At 44.9% G+C, this 24,459-nt stretch overlaps 1 protein-coding gene across 1 annotated transcript; it reads left to right on the top strand.

Annotated features, from left to right (window-relative positions):
* The first annotated feature begins 3,061 nt into the window (after positions 1-3,061).
* On the top strand, positions 3,062-8,415 carry LOC122370949. Its single transcript, XM_043346941.1, has 5 exons — positions 3,062-3,160; positions 5,296-5,379; positions 5,833-5,961; positions 6,138-6,302; positions 8,146-8,415. The coding sequence occupies exons 1-5, from the start codon at positions 3,101-3,103 to the stop codon at positions 8,185-8,187; spliced, it is 480 nt and encodes a 159-aa protein (XP_043202876.1). The 5' UTR covers positions 3,062-3,100; the 3' UTR covers positions 8,188-8,415.
* Positions 8,416-24,459: the final 16,044 nt, after the last annotated feature.

Here is a 24,459-nt window from a genome sequence, read left to right as displayed (position 1 = left end):
TGAAATGGACTAAGTTTGACCTTTGATGACCTCTTGTGACCTGACCTTTCTTTGACCTGACCTAGAAAATGACCGAAGTGTTTCCGTCATTATTTTTGACGCTCTTCTAATTGCCGCTTACCGTGTGTCGCTACGTGGCCCAGGAGCCTAGTTAAGAGGGGGCGTGAAAACGTCCCCCCTACCAGCACGACACGGAAAACACAGGCCACCAGCACGGCGTGGGATAAAGATATTTGCTGCAAAAGAGACTTAGTACAGATTTTGTCAAATGAGGTGCATTTGCCAGATAGCCCATCGTGAAAACGGCTAGGTACTTATAAACAATTATTATTTAATGTTGGCCAGACACCAATGCGGAAGTGGAAACGACAAAATGAGTATTATTGGTATTTATCATCGCTCGATGCAAATTGTTTTCGTCTCCGTTCCAATCTCCATCTCTGTCTAGAGCTGCTCACCACCCTCCGTCTCCGTCTAGTGTCATTCTCTACCCTCCGTCTCCGTCTCCGTTTCCGTCTCCGTTTATAGTGTCACTCACTACCCTGACCCTCCGTCTCCTTCTAGTGTCACTCACTACCCTGACACTCCTTCTCCGTCTCCGTTACACCCTTATTCAGTCTCCGTCTCCGTCTCCGTCTCCGTCTCCGTCTCCGTCTCCGTCTCCGTCTCCGTCTCCGTCTCCGTCTCCGTTTCCGTCTCCGTCCCATGCCCTCTGTGGCCGGCGGGCGCTTTCTCGCCGTATCTCAGCGTCACCACCGGCGCCACACATCGTTACAGATGGCGACGCGTGCCCGCCGCAGGGGTGACCCGCAGTTTTTGTGTGCGCCGGAGCAGCGGGCCGGGTCATCGGTGGGCGGCGACCCGCCGGGTGCGCCTCGTACCACGGGGCACTTTCTCGACCGGCGCCCAGACGCTGTGGGCCTGATATGACCCGGCAGTTACTGTGGGAAAGCAGTGTTATGATCGTTGCTAGCTGTGGGACCATGCAGGCGTTATGTTCGCCGGCTGTGAGACAACGGTGTCATGACCGCCGCTGGCTTGGACCACGGTGCCATTGCCGCTGGATGGGGCAGGACGGTGTCGGCTGTAAGATTCGGTGTCATGACCGCCACACTGCACCATGAGCCCACGGTGTTATGACTACTACTGACTGTGGCACGATGGTGTCATGATTGACCGCCACACTGTGAGTCCACAGTGTCATGACCGCCACACTGCGAGTCCACGGTGCCATGACTACTGCTGACTTTGGCACGACAGTGTCATGATTGACCTGTGAGTCCACAGTGTCATGACCGCCACACTGCGAGTCCACGGTGTTAGTTAGACTGTGACAGGACGCTGTCATGACTTCATGAGTATGACCACTGGCTGTGGCGGAATGGTGCGATGACCGCCGGTTGGCAGGCGGTGCGGCGGTTTTCCATCCGCACAAACGAATATGAGAATTTGGAGTCATTATGGTGCTCATAACCAGAAAACTAACATTTTTTTAACTGAAAGTCATTCTGTTTCATTTCGGCAACTGCTTAATTATTATTTACGTACTTCCTGTGCATTTATGTACGGTACATAAATTTGCGGTCAGCAAGCAACAGGTAAGCTCGAGGTTACGTGAAGGGTGGCTTGATAATGATAAAGATACGTTTTATATTTGGTCTGTTATGTGTTTCGGTATTATGCATATGAAAAGAAAGCGTAACAACTAGCAACACTTCTCTATACCGCAAGAAATAAGAATCGTATCGTAATCAATTTGGTTTGAATTGATTTTGTTGGAACTCGGCGTTGCAGAGCGTGGAATGACAGGATGCTGAGTGCTGACATCATAACAGCATTGGCTTTGGATTGTTTCGTTCATTCGCTGGTGATGACCTTCCAAAGAAAAGAAACATAATTAATAAGTTACAAATCTCGTCAAAATGAAGATATGTCTCATCTAACGTTGACAGGCCCGAACACAACATTGAATATTAAATGACATGCTTTGATTATAATCGATGTAGCTTCCCAATACACATCGCTTAGATATGTCTAAGCGATGAGACTCCTACACCGTCAGAACAAGATCGACCGTTTGCTACACCAGCCAGCTCTGTTGGTACTCTGTTGCTGAGCGCGGCTCTGCCTTGATACTCGGGTGCTGGGACGGTTCCGCTGGTCCTCGGGTGCTGGGTGCGGCAGCCGCCACCTCCGCTGGGACTCCGGGTGCTGGTGCGGCGTCAGATACTGGGCGCGGCGGTCGGCACCTCCTGTGATACGGCGAAGGTGTCAGCTGCGCTGCCCTGGAAAGTGAGAGGTGCCAGGCGGCTGACACGGTTTTCACGGCTGGGCCGCGACGACCGACACCGCCAGACGGGGAGGGAGAAAGGGAGGGAGGTTTCTCCCAGGCCCTCCATACTCCGTGGGACGCCTGGTCAGGGCACCGGGACTTCTCGTCAAACGCCGGGAGGCTGGGGTGAAATAATGGGACCGTAACATGAGCTGCGATGAAAGCAAACACTCCGGTGTCGCACAGGCTCACCAGTTCAAGGGATAGTGTGAATGCAATTCAATCCTTTGACTACATCATTTATTACATAGCCATGCGTTTTCTCAGCTTGTGATCTAGCAAATATGAAATAAATGAATAGCAGAGGAGAGGTTGCCAGCATTACCAGCAGTTTCTTCAATACTGCAACGTACTCGCAATGAAGTACAGGGTACCTTTACTTTAGGGCGCATCGAAAATCGACATGCATAGCAGCGGACCTTCGCGTATAGCAGTTCCAATGCCGACCTTGTCACAGAACAGAACGTGAAGCTGTAGGTGATATCGCACGCATTATCCGCCACCAAACGACTAACAAATAAGCACATCGTTTGAGTGTTTGTCGAATGCTTCCACTATCCGTTGTCGATCGGCGTCAATGGTGGATGAGGCGGATGCCCACAAGGCTGCCACAGTGTGTATCTACGTTTATCGCTGGCACGAATTGCAGAGCGCAGGAGCCAAGGCCGCAGCTGACTTCATTATATAAACACGAATCGACGGTGGTGTACCGTCTATTATCTCACAGTTCTGTCCGTAGTCACCGCAAAAGTGTGCATCGCTTTGATTATGTGGAAAAGTTGTTTTTGGGTGAAATTTTCACTCGTGTTTTTGATCATTTTTGCCCAGGTAAGCTTCATGTTTTTTTCAATTTGCTTTATAATGAAAATCGTTTTTTGGATAAAGCAACATTATGTTATGTTTCTACAAGTACTTAGAGGTATGCTAAATCCAGCGAAAATTCGGAAAGTTTGTTAATTGAATAGCGCACAAAGGTCAACGAAACGGATGTGTAATCTAAACCTGTTTCCGGCGTGTATTGCCTTATTTGTCTGCCTGCACTTACTTCGGTCAACTTGATTTCCTGACTCCGTTAAATGAAACTAATCTCATAGAAAGTATTAACCCTCGCCGGACCTATTGGTTTTCTACATACGCGCCCGCCGAGGGGGGGGGGCGGCGGGTACGACCCCCCCTCGCCGTTTCGCCCCTGGTGGAGTTAGCGCGTCGCGGAATAAACGAGCGTGTGCGCCGTTACGAGACACAGAGAGTAGTACTCGATTTTAAGGCCCTAGGTCAACCGGTGACCTCTGAGGTCAGGTCAAGTGCCCCAAGGTACGGTTCAGGTTTTGATGAATAACTTCGCAAAAAACGGCCGCAGAGCTGCGATTTTGGCAGCATCGTGTTCGCCTCGCTCAGGCGCGTCGAATGATATACTTTTTGTCCAGGTCAGGTCAACTTGGGGTGTTGACCTCAGGTCAAGGTCAGGTCAGCACCCCCAGGTCACGAAGTTAGTCGAAAGAGGTCATGTCGCCTATCATTCGATTCGGCAGGTCTTCCCGAGTCCATTGGTGGCTTTCCCGACTCGCTAGCTTAATTTGATCAAGAGTTATTGACGAAAAACTAATATGACCTTGATGACGTCATAAATGACGTCACGCAAGGTCAACATTGCAAAAATGACGCATCTAATCTTGCAAGGAGTGCATCAAATCACGATTCTGTGTGCTTGAGATACTTGGAGATCGTTCCCGGCGCCAGAATAGCAGTTTTCATTTTTCCCCATTGACTTATAATGGTGAGGTCACGAAAATGACCTGACCTCATATGACCTTTAGGAAAAATCGGAGAAATACAAGTTGTGAGACTCATAATGGATACTAGATCCTGCAAGTTTCATTTCCCTGTGACATCTCCTCTGGCAGTGAGAGCGTTGCGAAGTTGCGACATCTGAAGACCGTGCAGAGGTTCACTTATGACGTCATAGGTCAGTGACCTGACCTGACTCAAAAATGCGGTTAGTGTTAAAAGATCCGGCTTGAATCAAAGGTCAGGTATGCTAAGTTTCAGCTCTCTATCGCCAGCGTGTTCGGAGCTATCGCGAAAAAACCCTATGGGGGGGCGGCACCCGCCCCCCCTCGGCCGGCGAGGGTTAACTAAAAAAGTAAAATAATGCGATTTCCTAAGCTCAAAGCAACACAAACAAGGCGAAATTGCTGAGGTGTCGAGATCTTGATATTTTTTCTCGTTTGGTTGCAGTCTTCTCTTTTGCAGGAATAAGGATACTATAAAAAGAAGTGCTTGAACCCAATAACAAAAGGCTTGCCAATCAGTTTTCTTTGCCTTAAACCGGACATTACAGAGAAGAGCGACAATAGGTTGAGATACCCATACAAACTTGCGAAAACAAACCATTCCTCCAGCCAGCAGCTATTCATCGTGAGTCCAATATTGGAACAGGCTCCAGCGCCTTGGTTGAGTGAATGCTCTCCTCTGCTGAGACGTGTTCCGAATAATGCCACCGTTCTCTTTGAACGCTTGATTTTCCTCGAAGGGACTTCTAAGAGACGGTACAATAGTCTGTACACGGTCGGTCTATTGACAGACCCCTGTCCTTTGGGAATTCAGACATGCTAAGATGTCACAGCACATCCTGCGTAAAGCGATAAATAAGGACACTAAGAACAGACAAATAAGACAGAGTCTCGGTAGCCGAATGAGCCGTGAACTGTGAACATCTAAACAGTGTGTTGTGAGATCATTGTGCACCTCGAACTGAGTGTTCGTAATTGTCCCATGCCTCTACATAGACATAGAGCAATTAAGTAATAAGTATGTAGATTCCATTTTTCATACATGTTCGGAAACAAACTACATCTTATGAAGGCCTCAGAAATAACGAATAAAGATAGGCATTTCCTAGTTTATTCGAATAGATCCCATGAATGAGGCTGAATGTCGACTAATATATATTTTCTGTTTAGACCGCTTCCAGTAAACACCATCACCATGGCAGCAAGAACAGCAAGCACCATGGAAGTAAACTTCAAAAAGCAATACTCAACACGGTAAGGAAGTGTGCGATTTTGCATTCACGCAAAATGCGTCACATCTGAAGGCACCAATTTATAAAATATGTTTATATTTGAATACGATGATTTTGATACCAAGCGCTCTGCAGAGTAAACTACTCCCTGTATGCGCGAGAACGTTAAGTTATTTATGAAACGTTCCAATAAAATGTTTCCAAATTAAGTTCTATATTGATATTGTATTTAAATTTATCTTTCGTAACGGCACCGTTTGTTGTATTGACTACAAAAAAAAAAAAAATCCACAAAAATGCTAGCGATTGCAATAAGACTGGTCGTATTTTGAGTTTCATTGTATCAGTTAAGTACTTATAAAATCACAAAACTGTCACAGTGTTTTCAGGCTATATTTGACCACCTTTTCTATAACTAAAATCCGCAAAAATGTCTACCAGCTGCTAATTGAAGACCCGGCGTGATGTCCCACAGGTGATGACGATCCTAGAGAACTATCTAGAGCACGTCTGGGACGAGGCAAAAGATGGCATCTACCACGTCGTTGATGCCCCTCTGGATAACCTCGGCGACGTGAAAGATCTGTTTGAAGCAATAAAGAACGTAAGTAGCAAAGCATCACCTCCATACCATATTTACCGAATTATGAATCAAACGCTGTATCACATATAAAACTTTGAGCAGTAAAATACGAGCTGGAAAATTTTCAGTTTGGTGGTAATGAGATAATGCTCAGAAACTCACTTGCATATATGAACGTCGGGTAATGATGATTACAGAGGAAAAACAAGAAAAAGCCAGGGAAGAAGCAGAAGCCTCTGTCCAAGTACGGTGCCGGTATCAAGGACGAAATCAAGTTCGGCCTTCACGAGATCATCGCCTCTCCGATGGACAACCTGCCGGCCCTCATTTACAACGACCGCGTCGATCCGACCGCGCACCCGGTACGTAACACCACTCATTCGATACGTAACAACACTCATTCAGTACGAAACAGTGCTCATTCGGTACGCAACGCCACTCATTTGGTACGTAACAGTACTCATTCAGTACGCAACGTCACTCATTCGGTACGTAACAGCGCCCATTCGGTACGGACAACCTGCCCTCCCTCATATACATACACCGTCCGTGTGGATCTGACTTTACACCCGGTAACTTACACTGTTATATGCACGTGGTATGCGATTGCCTTACCGTCTGTCATTAATGCCGCGACAAAGCTGTTCCTTTCTCCGTTTGTATTGCAGGGTACCTATTGTTCATTTTGTAGTATGACAATCCAAGCTTGCCTTGAAATTTAAAGTTGCACCATGTTGCACCTTCAAAAATATGCAAAACTTAGCTAAAAAAAAATGAAGGTTCACAATTGCTTCACGTTTGCAGGTATCATAGGGAGGACAGCAGGTCCATGATTAATTCTTCAGACGCTGGCGCATGTCCAGTTGTGTAGAGCTGTTGAACTGCAACCACCAGCCGGCTGCAGGGCCTGTTGTTGCCCGCTATACCCTGACGCTCGATCAGCCTTCCCTCACTGGCGCCCAAGCGAGCGCCCTCTGCAGACGGTGCTTAGGAACTGTTAGTTCGCTAGATGGCGCTGGTGTGAGGCTCTGAGCTCTCTTGTCTGGGTGTAGGAAGTCCGACGAATTGGTCCGTCTCTACTCTCTATCGTCAGGACAGGCAAAGGCAAACCTCGCTGAAGGTACTCCTTGGTATCATGATCCGATCCAGCTAGGTAGACTAATGAGTAATGATCACTGATGGGAATCATGACGAACCCTCTCGAGTCGCTGTGTGGACGCTGTAGGCAGCTTTTTTCTCCACCCTAAGCAATTTCACATTCATTAGGACTGCCCAAGGTCATGACTGGAATTGTAAACGATACCAAGAATGCAACGAGCAGTTACTGCTGCTATCCGACAGACCATTATCCCTGACCATGATCCGATCAAGATATGCCATTAAGTCGAAGACAGTCAAGCATAAGTTTCTCCAATTCTCATAACCTGAAGAACTAGAGAATGGATACGAGTAGATGACAGGATGCTGCACAGTGCACAGCGCACTGAATTCGATGCATGATGAGCTTACCTATCGAGTGACCCTTCAGCTCTACGGCCAGTGACTGTGGACACTGGGGTTGTTTGCATCATTGAGCCATGAATAAAAAGCTATTGGCGAGAATCAATATAGATCGTGTTTACATCGTTTAAACCATGTTCGTTATCAATTAAAAACGGAGTGGGCCCAAAGCCTGAAATCAGATAGAATATGATAAGATGGTAAGTAACGGCATATCCACTTTCCACTCCCACTTTCCTACTTTTTTAGAAAAGTCGTTAAGCCAACGATCCGTCCGTTTTCTCCCGTTGTTGCACTTTACGATGTTGAACGGTCGATGTGGGAACCCGGCCTAAGTAAATACAGAAATAGTGCAGTAGGTACAAGCGCAGGTGCAGAACTATAGGTATAGTCGTGGACTGTCCCTGTACGTCCCCCTGATCTCTCAAACGCGCAGATGACAGCTGGGATTTCAATGAATTTCCGGTACACGGCTATAGATAGACCTTGACGGCGTTAGTTCAGACTTCGGAGACCGCACACGTGCACACGTGCACATTTAGCTTGGAGACCGCAATCAAAGGCGCCATCGTCCTCGGCTTCTCATGTGACCCGCTTCCCTGACGAAATATGTGCCCTATCCAACCGTCATCGTCCCATCGTCAAAGTGTTCCTTCTGAGAACTGGGACGGACCCGTGCGCTGACGGATGTTTTTCTTTCGACAGCATTGGAAGATGCGCTCGGAAACTGGAGGGGCAGAGCCCTAGGCTGGAGCTGCATATCGCCTGCCTACCCCGAACGTGACCTCAGCTGCTCGTGACGTGGGAGGACGATGCCGTGGTGTGCTGACCCCGCTGCATAACTGCCTACCAGCCTACGCACCTAGTGCTTATCAGCCTGTTGATGAAACCGCCGTTTCATGCCTTACACTCACGGGTCTGCTATATTGATATGCAGCAGGCTCTGTCTTATCGACTGCCCGGCGGCATTACCAGACCAAATTCATTGTTGTCGGTACTTGCATAAATCATTTACATTTCTTCTCTGGCGGCGGCATTACCAGACCAAATTCATTGTTGTCGGTACTTGCATGAAAAATTTACATTTAAGTACTAAACATTGTACTTTTGTCTTTGCAGACTGATTTAGAAGACGACATTGGGCTCTTAGCTTGCTCATGCACACATATTGAAATCGAGGCTCGTCGAAGCGAGTATGTGTGCATGAGGCTCTTGCTCATGCACACATACTCGCATCAAACTGAAAAAAAATCGTTAAATGATACCTAATCATAGTTGAGGGAAATGTGCATCAATTATCATGCGTACCTTATGTAATTATCATGCGTACTTTATTGTTATTAAGTGTTCTTTTATTGTAGGTAGGTAGGTAATCTATAATTTCATGTCATGTGAATAAATGTTATTCATCGCTATGAATAAAACAAATATCGGGTCGAAACGAATTCCTTTGACGCCTGGTGATGAAAGAAGGATCAGAATAACGTTCTGTGCTGCACAACCTCGTGACATGAGGACTCCAAATGGAATGGCTCGTCTCCACCTTAATCGAACGGACGTCGGACAAGTTTCCTAGTCATTAATCTGTATGACAATGGAACGAGAAAGTGGGATGGGGCAGGAGGAATAAGGCGGTCGACGGTCGTCATCTGGTTACTTGTAACGGCCAGCGCAAAAAAAGTATTTTATCCGATAAACAGAATGTTTGTTTCAGACATGCAACAAGGTCTCATACTACGAATTTTGGTCTATGCTCTGTTAGCAGATAGAATAGGCTAACCATCAGCAGCAAATGGCAGAAGCGATTTCCTCACACCTTTCATTGCGAGTAACCAAAAGCTGCCTCCTGAACTTTCCCAGCTTAGCTTTTTAGCTTTTCAAATGAACGTATGACATGATGGTGATACCGTAAAACAAAGATAATATCGGCGCTCGGCGCTCATCCATTTTATCTCAGCCGTAAGCGATATACCTAACTTTAAAATTAATAACGTTTGTGAGGATTCCATTGTCACTCCTTCCCCATGGCAGCTAAAGTAATCGGTTAACTAGCTGGTAAAACAATATGGCATCGCAGCGTTGGTTGATCAATTCATGACCCTCGCCCACACTGCCGACGCTGCTGGTCGGTTGACGAGCATTCAGCAATCAGGCCTCGAGACATCGATAGCTATGTGGGAGCAGCTGGGACGTATACAGTGGACTACATTCAACGGATATCGGTATACATCTTATTGAGGCTACGAGTTTTATTTTATTTTATCTATTTTTGTCTGTCCGGTTTCCACTGGTGATTTATAATGAGCCTCAACAACGCTTGCAGATATTAATTTATGCTCATCAAGAGCCTCCCTCACACGTGTCCTAGCACGTGCCGCTCCGTTGATGAATTCGTATTATTTTTCAGGGTATCATTTATGGATAAGCGTTGTCTTTAATTCCTTTGGCGAGTACGTATTGTTTACAGTTTGTGTGAGTAGTTTAATTCACTCGTGAAGAGCTTGCCACTCCAATTTGTTCTGGATAGGCGAAGAGACAGGTCAAGTTGCTGGGTAGTTCCTTATGTGTCAGCTGATGAAGTGCAACTTTACCGGTGGCAATTTCTTAGCATCAGTTCACGGCACAGCACCTGACTGAGCTACCAGTGTACGCAGTTGTTGCCAGCGTGTTAGTGATTACCTGCTGATGACGTAGGTAATACACGGCAGCTGAGGTATATTCTTACCTGCGTAATCTGAAACTGATTATAACTAGCACAGTTCCTGGCTTTTGCAAGGACTGCAATGAAGCGCAAAATTGCAAGGTAACGTCAGTTAGTAGTGCTTTGGTCACTTGATAAACCCATTATAAGCACAGACTTCACAAAATGAGACCGCCTGATCCATATTGGTGGGGTGCGGTATGCCGATCAGAATCGTTAGGGGGCCTGGCATTGCATTATCTTATGTAACACACATATAAAGATAGACAGAGAGGAGAGCGAGAGAGAGAGAGAGAGAGAGAGAGAGAGAGAGAGAGAGAGAGAGAGAGAGAGAGAGAGAGAGAGAGAGAGAGAGAGAGAGAGAGAGAGAGAGAGAGTCTAATGCAGCGTTTCATGCATGAATTGATGATGGCTTCTGCTCACATCTCAAGCAGTGGAGAAACGTGATCTGGCAGTATCATCAAAACTTCACGACTGCAGCATATACCTACCTAGTCCTGACCAGTCAGATTCCCATTATTTGATGCATATATGTAGGAGCAGCCAGCCAGCCAGTTCATGATTTAGCTGGATTGATCTACGTGATGCAGAAGATCACTTGTCGATCAGCTGAGCGGTTGTCAAATTTTGAACCTCTCAAAGGCGTCATGGGGCCGCGCCGGAACGGGTCGCTCACACCGATTTTTTCTCGTTTAACCACAGACAAATTCGTTCGCTCGCTTGCTGCGCTCGTCCGACATGTCGGACGAATCGGCATGTCGAGCCGACGTAGAGGCTCGAGTCGACATGCCGATTGCCGAAAAGAAAGGTCACAGGCCTGACCCACTTGTTAGTGGCACTCTATTGACCATGGTCTTTTGATGCTCATCTGAATTATAGTTTCTAATAACATGTTACACCATATGTTTGTATTTTCAAAAATACATTCCAGTCACTATGCGTATATGACGCACAGCACGCATGCTCTCATATCTACCCAGGCCCATCTACACAGTTAGATACAAAGTGCTCATTTCATTTTATCTACATACGTGCTCATGTTGAGGATTATCAATAGACAGGTGTGACATATTATAGTGCATGTATGGCCTAAACTTTTGAATTCTTTTTAAAAGGGGAAAAAACGCAAGAAATTACCCAACGTTTCGCATTTATTGATTAGTCATGGGTCTTCGAGTGCGATTGTGGAGATCACAATCGCACTCGAAGACCCATGACTAAGCAATAAATGCGAAACGTTGGGTAATTTCTTGCGTTTTTTCCCCTTTTAAAAAGAATTCAAAAGTTTAGGCCATACATGCACTATAATATGTCATACGTGCTCATGTGCGCAGCTCTGCTGAATGCACGAACAGAGAGCGATAATAGGCCCTGGCGCTAATAAGGACATTTACTCACAGATTTACGAGCATACGGTGGTGCGCTCCAGTCCGACCTCGCTGGCTCTCTTAGTGGCGAAAAAGGTGGTGATTTTAGATGTTAACGGTATACCTACTCGAGCACCAACGCCGATCAAAATAAACATTGAATGTAGTTAAGCTCGCTCATAAGCAGATTTCCGCAAATCAGATGGTTTGTTAACCCGCGCCGGGCCGGGGGGGGGGGTGTTTGAACACCCCCCCCCCCCTGCGGTTTTTCGCAGAGCGCCACCGTTTTTGGCACACCTGTTCGTGCATTTTTTCCGCACATGTTGTGAAAATTTTAGACCCAGGTCGCCTTAGGTCAGGTCACTAGGTCACGCCAAGTGACTTCACCTCATAAAAAATAAGAATGCTTGTCATAGCTACACTGATTGATCGATTGCCTTGAAACTTTCAGCGATTGATAAGAGCAACATAATCTATAAAATGTTTATCTCAGAATTTTGATATCGGTGACCTAAGGTCAGGTCAATTTTGCGGCCTCTCCATTAGAAGTCAATGGGAGAAAATTGAAAAGCGTCCGTTTTGCATTAACGCCATTCTAGACACTCTCAAACATCGAGATGTAGGTAAAATTGACACACTGAACCGTAAAATGGCAACTGTGACCCCTCGTTATGTCCCCGAGGTCATCTCAGGTCACGAACAGAATCTAACAGTTTTTCGCTAATAACTTCTGATAGAGGCGTGCTAGAGCACTGAAAACGCCTTAGATGTGTTCGGCTTGACGTTGCGGATCGACTGATATGCAACATGACCTTTTCCGGTCAGGTCATGACCTTGACCTGAGGTCAAATTTTCAAGTTGACCTTTCAAGGTCAAATTATAGTTCATTCGACCCGTCTCGACGAGAGGAACACGATGCTGGCAAAAGTAATGTCATGGCTCTTTTGAGTCAAAATTTATTGCCGAAAAAACGCTTTTCGTAAAAACGGCTATTTTTTAGTTTTTGCCCTCTGGAGGCTAAACCGTTGACCTGAGGTCAAATCTGAGATCATTATTCAGAAAGGTCTGTAAAAGAGCTATCGAATGCGCTTTTCCGCGGCGCTGTAGCTCTATCGGTTCCCAAGATAGCCGTTGGCAGTTTCCAAAATGTTGAAATAGTCAACATTTTACCTTTGGTGACCTCTGGTGACCTGACCTTTGACCTGACCCAAAAAATGACCAGTGTTTTCCTCCTTATTTTGGACGTTCTTTCGATTGCCGCTTACCGCGTGTCGCTATGTTGCCCAGGAGCCGAGTTAGAAGGGGGGTGTTCGGACACCCCCCCCCCCCGGCCCGGCGCGGAATCTCAGAGCACCGGCCCGGCGCGGGCCCGTGCTCTGAGTATGAAACATTTCATAATATGAAAAGCCACAAATTTTGTCGGACCAATGCAATCTACAGATTACAACTTTGCATCAAAGCTGACCTTCAGTTCACCCAACAACGCTTCTGAGTTCTGACTAAAGGTCAGATAAGGTGCAACATGAACGAATAAGTTCAACAACTGAGAATGCATGTGCAATGTGCGTAGTGACAAAGACTATCTGCACATTCAGCAACGGTATTTAGGTATATATTGTTAAATTTGCCTTTCTGGTTGTTTGTATGCTGATCGACATTCATAATCTACAAGGTTTAGTTAGTGTCCGCGTGTTAGGTATACTGTCACTTGTCAGACTGGGTAAGTACAGCCCACCGCTAAAGAATGTGCGGTTTTACCAATCTCAACGGATGACTTTGACTGGCGATTTTTTAATGCGAAGTTATCGAAAAGAAGACGCCAATAGATAAAGTTGCAGCTGCAAAGGTGACGATACATGTAAGCTAAATTCAAAGTTCCATCGTAGTCTGGCTAATGGTTCCTAAGCTTCAGAAGCAGAACATAACCATGACTGAAACCGCACATTACTTCTGCTGTGGACCGTACCTACTTACCTGGGTAAGTGGGTAAGTCCATGTAAGTACCTACTTTAATTAACTGGCTACATATCTAATAAAAAAAAAATAACTAAACGGATACTCCGGTCAGCGGCTATTGGGAAGGCCTAAAATCCATTTCAAACATCTCCCGAACAGTTCGGATCTCCGCGAGTGTATTATATCGGTGACTGGCATTATCCGCGAAGAGTGCACCTTCAAACGACCCTCCTAGCACCAATCCGTTTCCGTATGCCATCCGGTGCCCTGGTGCAAGACTGGCACAAAGTTGCGTCACTGCTTGGCTAATTCGCAAAATTGTGAGGAGCGCCATGGATGTCTGGTAAGAGATTTCCAGGTCTTGTGTTATCGTTGATGATCACATGTTCGAATTTCTGCCAAATTTATCTCTGAAGTCGATTCGAAAGCATTTCAGAAGGGATTTTTCATTGAAGTGTTAGATAAGTTCAACTTGAAGCAGGCAAACCAAATTGCGATGAGTGAATACAAAAAAAAATGCACCGATCAGACAAAATGAATTTAGGAGTTCCTGCACGCGGAGCTTGGTCTCGAATCCGATGGGATTTACATATCCAGCACTCTCATTGGTAGAGGTATTCATTGGTATCCCCAGAGAGTAAAGAATTCCTACCAGAGTTCCAGTGAGACCATGCCTCCTTAATTTGTGTAGATGCACAGAAACCCTAAAGAAAAAATTCATGAAATTCACACCAGCTCTGTTTTAGGAATTATATGAGATCACACATCCCAGTTCATAGTTTAGGACCATGTGGAAACATGGGCTGCGTTCGGTGGATCCGCTCGAATCATGGATTCCTTTTCTTGGTTGGTCGTCAGATCCATATGAGGTCATGAATTTTGGATACATTTTCAATGTAGGATCCAATGAAATCATGGAGGCACTTTGTTATCGTTCGCTTCGAAATTCACTGAGAACATACATAAATCCATCACTCAGATCCATGGACATGTTCATTGAACATGTCTTGTGGACACATTTAGGTATGTTTATAACACGCACGCTATCGGACGAGCCAAAATGTATGCTCCAAGCACCTATGTAGAATATACATAGACAACACATGCAGACGGTTTGAAAAATGCATTCATGCATACGCAGTTTCAGTTCTATTCTATGCATTGTTTATTACAATGCATATAATGTGTACAGCTTGCTCGAGTGCTGAACTGTTGCCTGGACCGCGAAAAAGGTTAGGTTGGGTCGCTGGGAGACACAAGAACAGAACCCCTCAACCACATCGTAACGCGTCTAACAGTAGGGCCACCGCATGAGCGTCCCATCTCCGTCTCATCTAAACTCATCTCATAGGTATATTTAACACACTCATCACAATCAGTACAATGTGTGATGCCTCCGTCTCTGTCTGTGTGTATCTCTTCCAGATGCTGGCTACCCTGTAACCTTTGATACCGTTCATTCCCTCAGTCTTGCGTGACAGCTTTCTATTTTTGTCGCAGGACGAAGAAAGTTGCAAGAAGAGAATGCAGCCATTGGTACGGCAGCCTTATTAAAAGAAATGCTATCAGTTTCACAGTTTGCAGTTGTCCTACTTTTATATCACTCAAAATACAACGTAGAGTCGTCAATTCATTACGTAACGTGTCGCCGGGATAAACAGCTACTGCTGCTCAACGCCAAAGGTCTGAACCTCGTCATCGCACAGGTCGTTGGGATGACGACCGATTTATAGTATTACAGCTGGCAGCTGCACAGCTGGCGGTGTCAGAGTTGGTCCAGTGTTACTGTGTTTCTGTGTTCCCTGTGCCACTGTGGCTGGCCCTGTGTGCACGGCAGTGTTCCGTGTACAAGTCGGAAGTGGAAAAATGCTGGTGCAAGAGTGGATTCCTGCCGTGGCCGTGTGCCTCAGTGATATCGGAGGTTACATCAGGCGGAGGGCGGTCGCGGGCCGGATTCGCTGGACCGCTGCTCATTCAGTAATCACTGAACTACTGCCACGCACACGACCTGTCCGCGCGACCACAGAAGGAGAGCTGACCAAGTCCTCGGACAGCAATTACCGGTAAGTCACATTCATCCGAGGAATAGCTGGAGCAGATGGGCCAATAGCTTTTTTGTATTGTCCCTGTAACTGATGGAGCTGTGCGATCCCTGATCCTGTGACGGTTAAAATGGTGCCGCTGCCGACTACTGACGTTCTTCAGCTGTGGCTAACTACCTATCTACCTAACTATACCTTACTACGCAAAACCGCATGGCTATGCCTATTGCCTGCACTGCTAATATTACTGCTAATACTGCTCTATCGACTACGGGCACGCCCCACGCGTTCGCTGTCCACTTCCGATCAGGTTCTGAGGTGGACGGACCTATCAAAGTCACGTCGCGCACACTTTGTCAACACGTTCTGCGAACTTCACCGCTCGCGCATTTTGCGATGATTTGGCACGTAGCCCGCGATACGTGCTACCATGTCGGGATCCCTTCTACAGACGGACTGGCGGACAGGGCATTTAACCCTCGCCCCGCTGGAGGGGGGGGGGGGATTTGTCCCCCCTGTGGTTTTGCCTGAATAGGAAGAAAACGGCCGCCGCCAAATTTTCAGTACCTTCCCGGGCATCAATTTGACACCTTCACATAAACTTTCAAGTCTTAGGTCACCTTAGGTCAGGAGTTATTGAGGTCAAACTGAGGTCATCTTTGAGCAAAAATGAGCAAAAAAAAAAACATGACATCTTGAAACGCTGACAAAAGCCACAGTTACCAAGCAATTTCAAAGTTCTTTATATGGTAATGTGGACAAAGGCGGTGCTACAAAACTGTTATCTCGAATTTTCAAAATTTTGGGATTTTGACCCCAAAAATTCAAAAAAAAAATTTAAATGCCAAAAAAATCCCAATTTTTTCCCCGAATTTCGAAAAAAACGGAATATATGTGATAGTACCTGCGCTCTTCTATATACCTATCAAATTTTAGATCGATACCTCCCTTTTTGGCCAAGTTATAGCGAAAAAAAAAACTGTCCAAAATTGATGACGTCAAATTTTTAAACTCAATTTTTAGCAATTTTAGACCACGTAGCGCAAAAAAAGACCACCATTGACCTCCCCGTGACGAGCTGCATCGAATCGATACCCATTTTATACAAAAATATCAACTTGGAAATTTGAACTAATTTGACCTGACCTTGACCTGACCTGCCCACCAGAACATAATCTAAACTGACCCCAAACGCTGCCTGACCCACATAATCGCATTTGGCATATAAAATGGACCATAAAACATGCATCACATGATATTTTCATATTGGGGCATTCCACGTCAAGTGGGACAAAAAAATGATCATTTTGAACCTCACCTCCTCCGATTTTTGCGAAACTTTGTGAAACTACTCATCTATATGTGAAAAGAATGGAGACATATTTTTGTCAAGATATGACGTCACGTTTCCGAGATACACGTCATCAAACATTGACTTAGGCAAGGCACATTATCATCTTTAGAGCGTCATAACCATTGAAGTTTTAGACATATCACCACGAGACAAAATGTGAAATGGAGGGAATAGGTCAGGCTTTAATTTGAGGATAACAATATTGACGTTATTAACTAATTAGTGAACTTAATTAAAATTCAAAAAATAAATTTTGATTTTCTGAAAAATGGGTACCCTTCGATTTTGTTGATTTTTACATATTTTTTTCTCCTATAAATTAGCTATATCATATAAAAAATCCAGAATGGGCCGACGTCTACGTAACTGCCTTTTGGACTTCGGAATGTCTGGCACTCGCGTGTTTTGTTTTAGGAACCAAGGAGAGGCACTACCCGGAGATGCTTCTTTCTACCCCAAACCAAAGCAAACCCAACCTGACCTGACGTGACCTGACCTAATCTGACACGCGTAAACATGTACAGCCCTCACGGCAGTTGTCGACTGGCCAAATGCTACCGAGATACGAACATTAGCCCTCACGACAGTTGCCGGCTTGCCAGATGCTACTTAAATAACAAATCCGTGTTTAACACTTCAGGCTGATTTCCAGGTGGGTACACTCGGCACACTTACTACTAAGCCACGAAGATAGCTGGTCATCGTAAGCCAGTTTTTAATGATGAAATTGGGCATTCTCCGGGCAGCGCCTCTCTTTGGTTGCAAAAAGGAAATACGCCTGACTCTCCCAGCGCTAGGGGAGAAAAGCCCGGTTTAGCCAAAAAAGGTATTTAAAAAAGGAATTTGAATTGTAGGCGGGGAACTTTATCGTGTGCCAATTTCATGGTCCTAGATCAATATATTCAAGATCAAATGAGGTTAAACTTGATCAAATTTGCTATAGTGACTATTTTGCGTTTATACGCCCATAGCTCTAAGAGATACTGGCCGATTTTCCTATTTCTTCCTTTATACGACATTTGTAGTGTTATGAGAATCTCTAGTTAATCTTACCATAAATTTGGCAGTTAGTGGCTTGCTAAGAGTAAGATGTCGCCGGCAGAGGCGGGGATCGGCCGACGCGCGGGAAACGTCATAGTCACATATTGTGTTTGCACCCTAATAATTTAATTTTACCAGTTGATTTTCGTATTTATTTGAACATTAGATTGCCTGTACATTTTTAAGCCTTCACACAAAATTTGACACGAATCGATCATAATCAGCGGTAAGAAGCGCGCTGCAAAGATGGAACCGTCCCGCACCGGCACAGTCTACCATTCAGGCGGCAACGGCCGGCGCCGGCCGCCGAGCCGCTCCGACGGGAATGTTTGACTTTACACCGCTATTACTAGAAAAGTTGTGGACCGATTTAGCTATTTCTTGCACGGGAGGATTTGCAATTCGATTCTGGACAGATACTGAAAGTTTAACGTTAATATAATAATTATGTCGTGAGTTATTGGCGATAAACTGGTGGGATTAGCGAAATCGGCCCCTTCCACCGCCCGTGCTACGTTGCACTACTTGTTGCTATATCATCCAAAGTTATCGTTGGCCCACTCTAATTTTCTCAGCACCTGTGCCTTACGTGTAGTGGAAGACAATGTCTAAATTTGAGCAAAATCGAAGGGTACCCATTTTTCACAAATTACATTTTCAGAAATAAATTCAAAATAAAATAAATTCAAAATCACCGAAAAATGTAAAAATTGTAAAATTTTACTAGCATAACTCCTTATCTACACGTTTCAGTTCGTTTGAAATTAATAGCTTCAAAAATGTTGAAGCTATAGATCTTTCAAGATTGCAATACACGTCCAATTCTACTCAAAAAGCAGAAGTTTAGCGACTTGTATCTCTGTAGCCCGAGGGCATATGACAAAATCCTTTCACTCTCAGAGGTTTCACCCAATAGCCAATAAGTATACCAAGTTTGAACAAAATCGCAGAGATGGCCGATTTTGGCTGTCCCGGTTGACATGGAATGCCCCATTGCACTATGTTTTAACTCGGGACCAAAACTGGCCAGGGCTCATAACTAAGAAACTATATGAGATACAGACATGTTTTTGGGCTCAAACGAAACGTTGGAGACTACCGATCATTTAAAGTGCAAAATGTGTCGGACCAGATGCTTATGTACTTGTTTATGACGTCAGAAGTGTCACGAAACATATAAAAATATTGTCATGTTCTAGCTATGAATGCACGAACATTTAGGTATCTGTAAATTTAGAGTAATCGCAAGTCTGAGCAAGGCTCATCGACGAGGCAAGTCAAGTTTGAGGACATGACCTTGTTAATTAGCGTTGATGACCTCAGGTGACCTTGAATACTCTAATAGGTATAGGACTTATTCATATAGGACCTACAATCTTTATATTTATTTCAAAAACATTTTCAAACGTATATTTTGATATCAACTTGATTTTAACCCGGACTCCACTTTAGTAAGTCCAGAGTCTTGTATATTTTACGTCACATGACTCGCGGGCAGATCCAGCTAATCCGTTTGGAGAGGGCAGAAGTTTCCGACCCATTCGGTGACCCCGACCCACCACCTTTACAACGGTGACTTTACAACGCTTCACTACGTCTGCAATATGAATGCGTGCAGTTCAGGGAGTTCCATCTGTTATCAGCATACCGGGTTAAATAATGAGCAGCGAGCGGTCAGCTCCATCCCTCAGAATGGTTGTGACGGAAAGACCTGCTTTTCGTCCAGATAGGCATCGACGCCGTATTATAGGTAGGTATTTATCATCACCAAAAGCTTTGGGAGCGGCAAACGGATAGTTTTGCCCACACGATTCAGCTATGGGGAGGGCAAATACCCACTATGCCCTTCACTGGATCCGCCATGGCATGACGTGAAATGGTAGAATGTATCCCAAACAGCTTACCAATTCCTATTGTATGGTGCGTTATGTACCATGCAACGTGCACGTAAAAGCACTTCATTGCCATATGCTCGTATTACTGCAGCAAACGGACACTTTTTCATAAAGGTGGACACTGGACAGCACTAATGATACCATACCATCTACATCGAACGTATTAATACTGACTGAAGAGGCCGATAGTAACCCTGCCGAACGCAAACAGGTGATGGACATTCAAAAGCCGATCATCGTGATCAGCGATGCGTGCTGTGGCAGGTCTCATACAGTCACCTTTCAGTTCACAGTCCCATCTCAAACTGGGCACAATGAATATTTAATTGCGCTCCATCAGGTACTAAAATATGTTTATAAACTACCAAGCAAGCATGTGTAGCGACCATACAGCTCCAGAGCCCATCTATGAATTTGCTGCAATAGCCATGGGGTGGAAAGTTCCTGTTATAGACCAGGTACTATACACAATTAATTACACCGATAATAATGTTGATATTTAAGAAATGTATGTTTCATAGGAATGCTAGCAGTTTTTGAAGGAACAACTGTCATTCACCGACATTGTCCGGTCTCTGGTTCCGGAGACCCTTTGTTTTCTTCTCGCGACACATGAAAATGCAACTGGCACGTGTCGTGGGGGGTCGTGCCGTCAGCTGATTACGCCCCAGGGTACGGCAGGTCGCACACAGGTCGGCGATCTTCCATGGGCCACCAACTCGTCACAACAGACGAGAGAATGAACGAGGAGTACTAGCATTTTCCCTTAACGCACGCTAGGACCCGTCCCATGGCTCAGCAGGAGCAGACATGACTCATTCAAAAAAGTGTTCACCCCCAACACCGGCGCACTCAGGCGCAGCTGAAATTTTGAGGACATGTAGACAAATCCTTGACCCACAGTGTGGTGGTAGTCTGAGACCGTACACTAGCGTACAATTTTTTGTAGCTCTATAAGAACATTGACATTTTTCAAAAAAGTGTGGCAATGTAAGGGCTGACGGAAATCAATAAATGCAACACCTATGTGCAATATAATTGTATAAACTAATGACTCATTACAAAGCCAAAAGTTCGCGCTATCGTTTGGTACCCAAATTATATAGTTGTGTCAATCCAAAGCTCGAAGATGTTGACGTGGAGCAAGGCGACTGTTTCTGCGTTTGTTCGCCGAAGTTTAGCTTTTGAGAGTTGTCTGACTTTGTTGTACCTACATTTTCAACGTTTTCAAAAGTAGAGAGAATAAAAGTTTCCGTCGTTAAAGATGCTCTGTTCATTTTTGAACACGATAGTGGCCAAATGAAAACGTTTAAAAATAGTCGATATTTCGCGTCCTGGCCAGTTTTTGGCCAGAGTTAAAACACGGTGCATTGTGACCCTCAGTGACCTGACCTCTGTGACCTGACCTGGTATCAGTGACCTCAAATAGCATAATATGTGTTTGACGAACATTTCCCCATCGATGATTTTCAATGAAATGTATTTTACTCGATTTTACAACGCATTTCTTGAAATGCCTGTAAACGGTGAAAATTCAACATTTGACCTGACCTGTGACGTCATCGGTTTGACCTAGGTCAATGAAATCGGGTCACAAGGTAGTTCCCTGTTGGGGCTGTCCAACACCGTTTGCCGCTTGTCGCTATGTTGCGTGGTTCTCGAGATCTTAGGGGGGCAAATTGCCCCCCCCCCCCCAGCAGGGCGCGTTGCTCGGCAGACCCCAACGCGGCGCGGGTTAATTTACTAACACGATGTGACATATAAAGCTACACATGCTAGCACAGGTCACCGAGCCGGTTCTTCCACAGCTCAGTCCACATTAATTAACATGGTGTTCCTGTCATGGAATGCCCACGTTCATGAATAAGCGTAGCAATTTGTACTCGAGCTGAATTAGGTACTCAGCTGAGGATGAAACGAGGTAACAGGTCCAAGAAGGGCAACACAAGGTGACAGCAGGAGAGTATGTCCTATGCTCGTCTACGGCTGGTGGGTCTGCTGTACATACATACATATTTGTGGGGGTGGGCTTTAATAGTTCAGTTTCCGAATTTTCGTAACTGTGTCCGATCCAAAGTCCGAAATATTCTGGAAAAAAAGTTACCGAAAAACATGAAGCATCCGAGTCTCATAACATGTTCGAATTTTTCGAGTTATAGTGCGTGCCTACACGTCGGAAAATATGAAGCCGACGTGTAGGCTTCATATTTTCATTTTTACAATACAATCGTGATACACGGAAAAAAATATTTACTCCCCTAGGTGGGGTTCTGACGTCCCAAATACAGTACCTATATTAGAGTAGATATTCGCCCTATTTTGGAGTTCTATCCATAACTCCCTAAAACTATCAAAAGGCGATTCATTACTCTCTTGGTGTTTTGAAACTCCCTTGTAAAACGCAATTGAAACTCCCTTTTAGGGAGTGAAAAATAATAGGGAGTAGTGGAACCTAAGAGGAGTAATAAAACTCCTTATTAACTACTCCTTATTCCGGAGTTATGGTCGCAAAAGGGAGTTTCACTACTCCTGTTCTGCAAGTGAAACTCCTCTAAATTTGTCTGTGGAGTAATGTCACACCGAAAACGAGACATGCTAAGTGGTTCCAAAACTCCCAAAAAGGTACTCATCCCAAATACAGTACTTATATTAGAGTAGATAAAGTTAACATTGTGGAGTTTTCCAAAAAGGGTGTGATGTCACCCCAAATATACGGGTTGAGTCACTCCTAATTTTGGGCAGGACGCACATTGCACAAGCCCCAACTGACATAATCAGAGCATTTCCAGCTGGAATTTTAACAAATATGGATCATTTATACCGTTATCATTGCAAAAAAAGTTACTATGATGCTATGACGTGACGTGTGTTGTGAGGCTGAAATAAGAACCAGTCTCTTCCTATTTCTTTCGCGCATTGGAGACACAGTTTAGCTATAGTGTAATAAATAACCAGCAGACGAAAAAAAAATCTCGAGCATATCCAACAAAAACACTGGATTATAAACAATATTTCTTCTGTATTCTCGTCAACCAAATCATGCATGTAACAGCAGATTTAGCACAAGATGGCCAGGAGCCACAAGGATTTGCCACTGGGTTTACAGAAAATCTGCAGCAGCATCCAGTATCATCCAGTATAGCAGCGTCCAGCAAGTACAGCAATGGTGAACGAAGCAGCTATCATATCTATGTTAACCCTCGCCCTGGCAGGGGGGGGGGGTCGATGCGACCCCACCCCCCTAAGGGTTTTCAAAGATAGCGTAAAAACGGCGGCGCGTAGCGCCGCCAAATTTGGCACTGCCTATGGGGCAACCTTTTTACATAAGACCTGAAAATTTCAGGTCCGGGTGACCTTGGGTCAGGTCACCAGGTCAGGATAACCGGTACAAGGTCATGGTCAAATTTCAATTTGTTTATGCACCTGTCCAACTCACAGTTTTGGACTGATTTCCTTCAAACTTTCAGGATGTACTAAGTTCACCGAGTTGTATAACATATTGTTCGGGTTTTATGTCACTGACCTGAGGTCAGTTAGAGGTCATTACGTCGTAATGTTAAGCCTATGGGAAAATATTCAATTCGGAAAATATTGAAGATATCCGCTTCGTTCTATCACTTTTGTGCTTTGAACCCACAGTACTTAACATTATGTCACTTGGTGCTTCTTTGTTTGGTGTACTTATCCAAGGGTCAGGTCAAATGAGGTCAACTGAGGTCAAATGACGTTTGTGCCGATAACTTGTCACATAATAAAGATAAAACTTTCAAAATGGTACCATTCTGTTTCTCTTGAACAGCCGAGTCGAATGATATGCAACATTAAGCATTTCGACCATTCTTAAGACTTGTTGTACTTAGGTTGTGCTTAGTATTTCAAGTACATCTAAGCAAGCAAAAAAAAGTACATCGTTCGACGCGCCTTGACGTGCTGAGTTCACTGGTGCTTTTGTTTTTGTTCTATCTTAATTAGATAAAAAGTTAGAAGCGAAAAACTTTTGACCTGTTTTAGCGTTGCACAGGGGTGAGAACTCCAGGGGGCCCACCTACCTACCAAATTTGGTGTTTCTAGGTGCCATAGGAGGCATTAATGTTGCATATCATTCTACTCGGCTGTTCAAGAGGAACAGAATGGTACCATTTTGAAAGCTTTATCTTTATTATGTGACAAGTTATCGGCACAAACGTCATTTGACCTCAGTTGACCTCATTTGACCCGACCCGTATTATGAAAAATGACCTGCCAGGGTGAGGGTTAAAAAATGAACACATTTTTATGCAGAAACAATTGAGATGTGAGACTCTCCATAACACTGTAACGCGGTCATAGGGGTGTAATTCGGCTCTCGGGTCATCTAGCGACACGCGGTAAACGGCACTTCGATAGTCAAAAATAATGAAGAAAACAATCCTGTCACTTTTAGATCATGTCAAAGATCAGGTCACCAGAGGTCATCAAAGGTCAAATTTTGCCTCTTTCAATCGTTTAAAGTTTTTGAAAACCGACGCATAACTTGGGAACCAAAAAGAGCCACAGCACCGCGAAAAGGCGCGTTTGATAGCCATTTTTAACGCTCTTTCGTAATGTGTCCTCAGATGTGACCTCAGGTCAACAGTTTAGCCTCTAGAGAGAAAAAAGAACTCCACAAATAACCGTTTTACGA

The sequence above is a fragment of the Amphibalanus amphitrite genome, unplaced genomic scaffold (assembly GCF_019059575.1).
Source record: "Amphibalanus amphitrite isolate SeventyFive unplaced genomic scaffold, NRLGWU_Aamphi_draft 001188F_arrow, whole genome shotgun sequence".
Taxonomy (NCBI): domain Eukaryota; kingdom Metazoa; phylum Arthropoda; class Thecostraca; order Balanomorpha; family Balanidae; genus Amphibalanus; species Amphibalanus amphitrite.
This window is presented reverse-complemented; position numbering and strand designations above follow the sequence as displayed.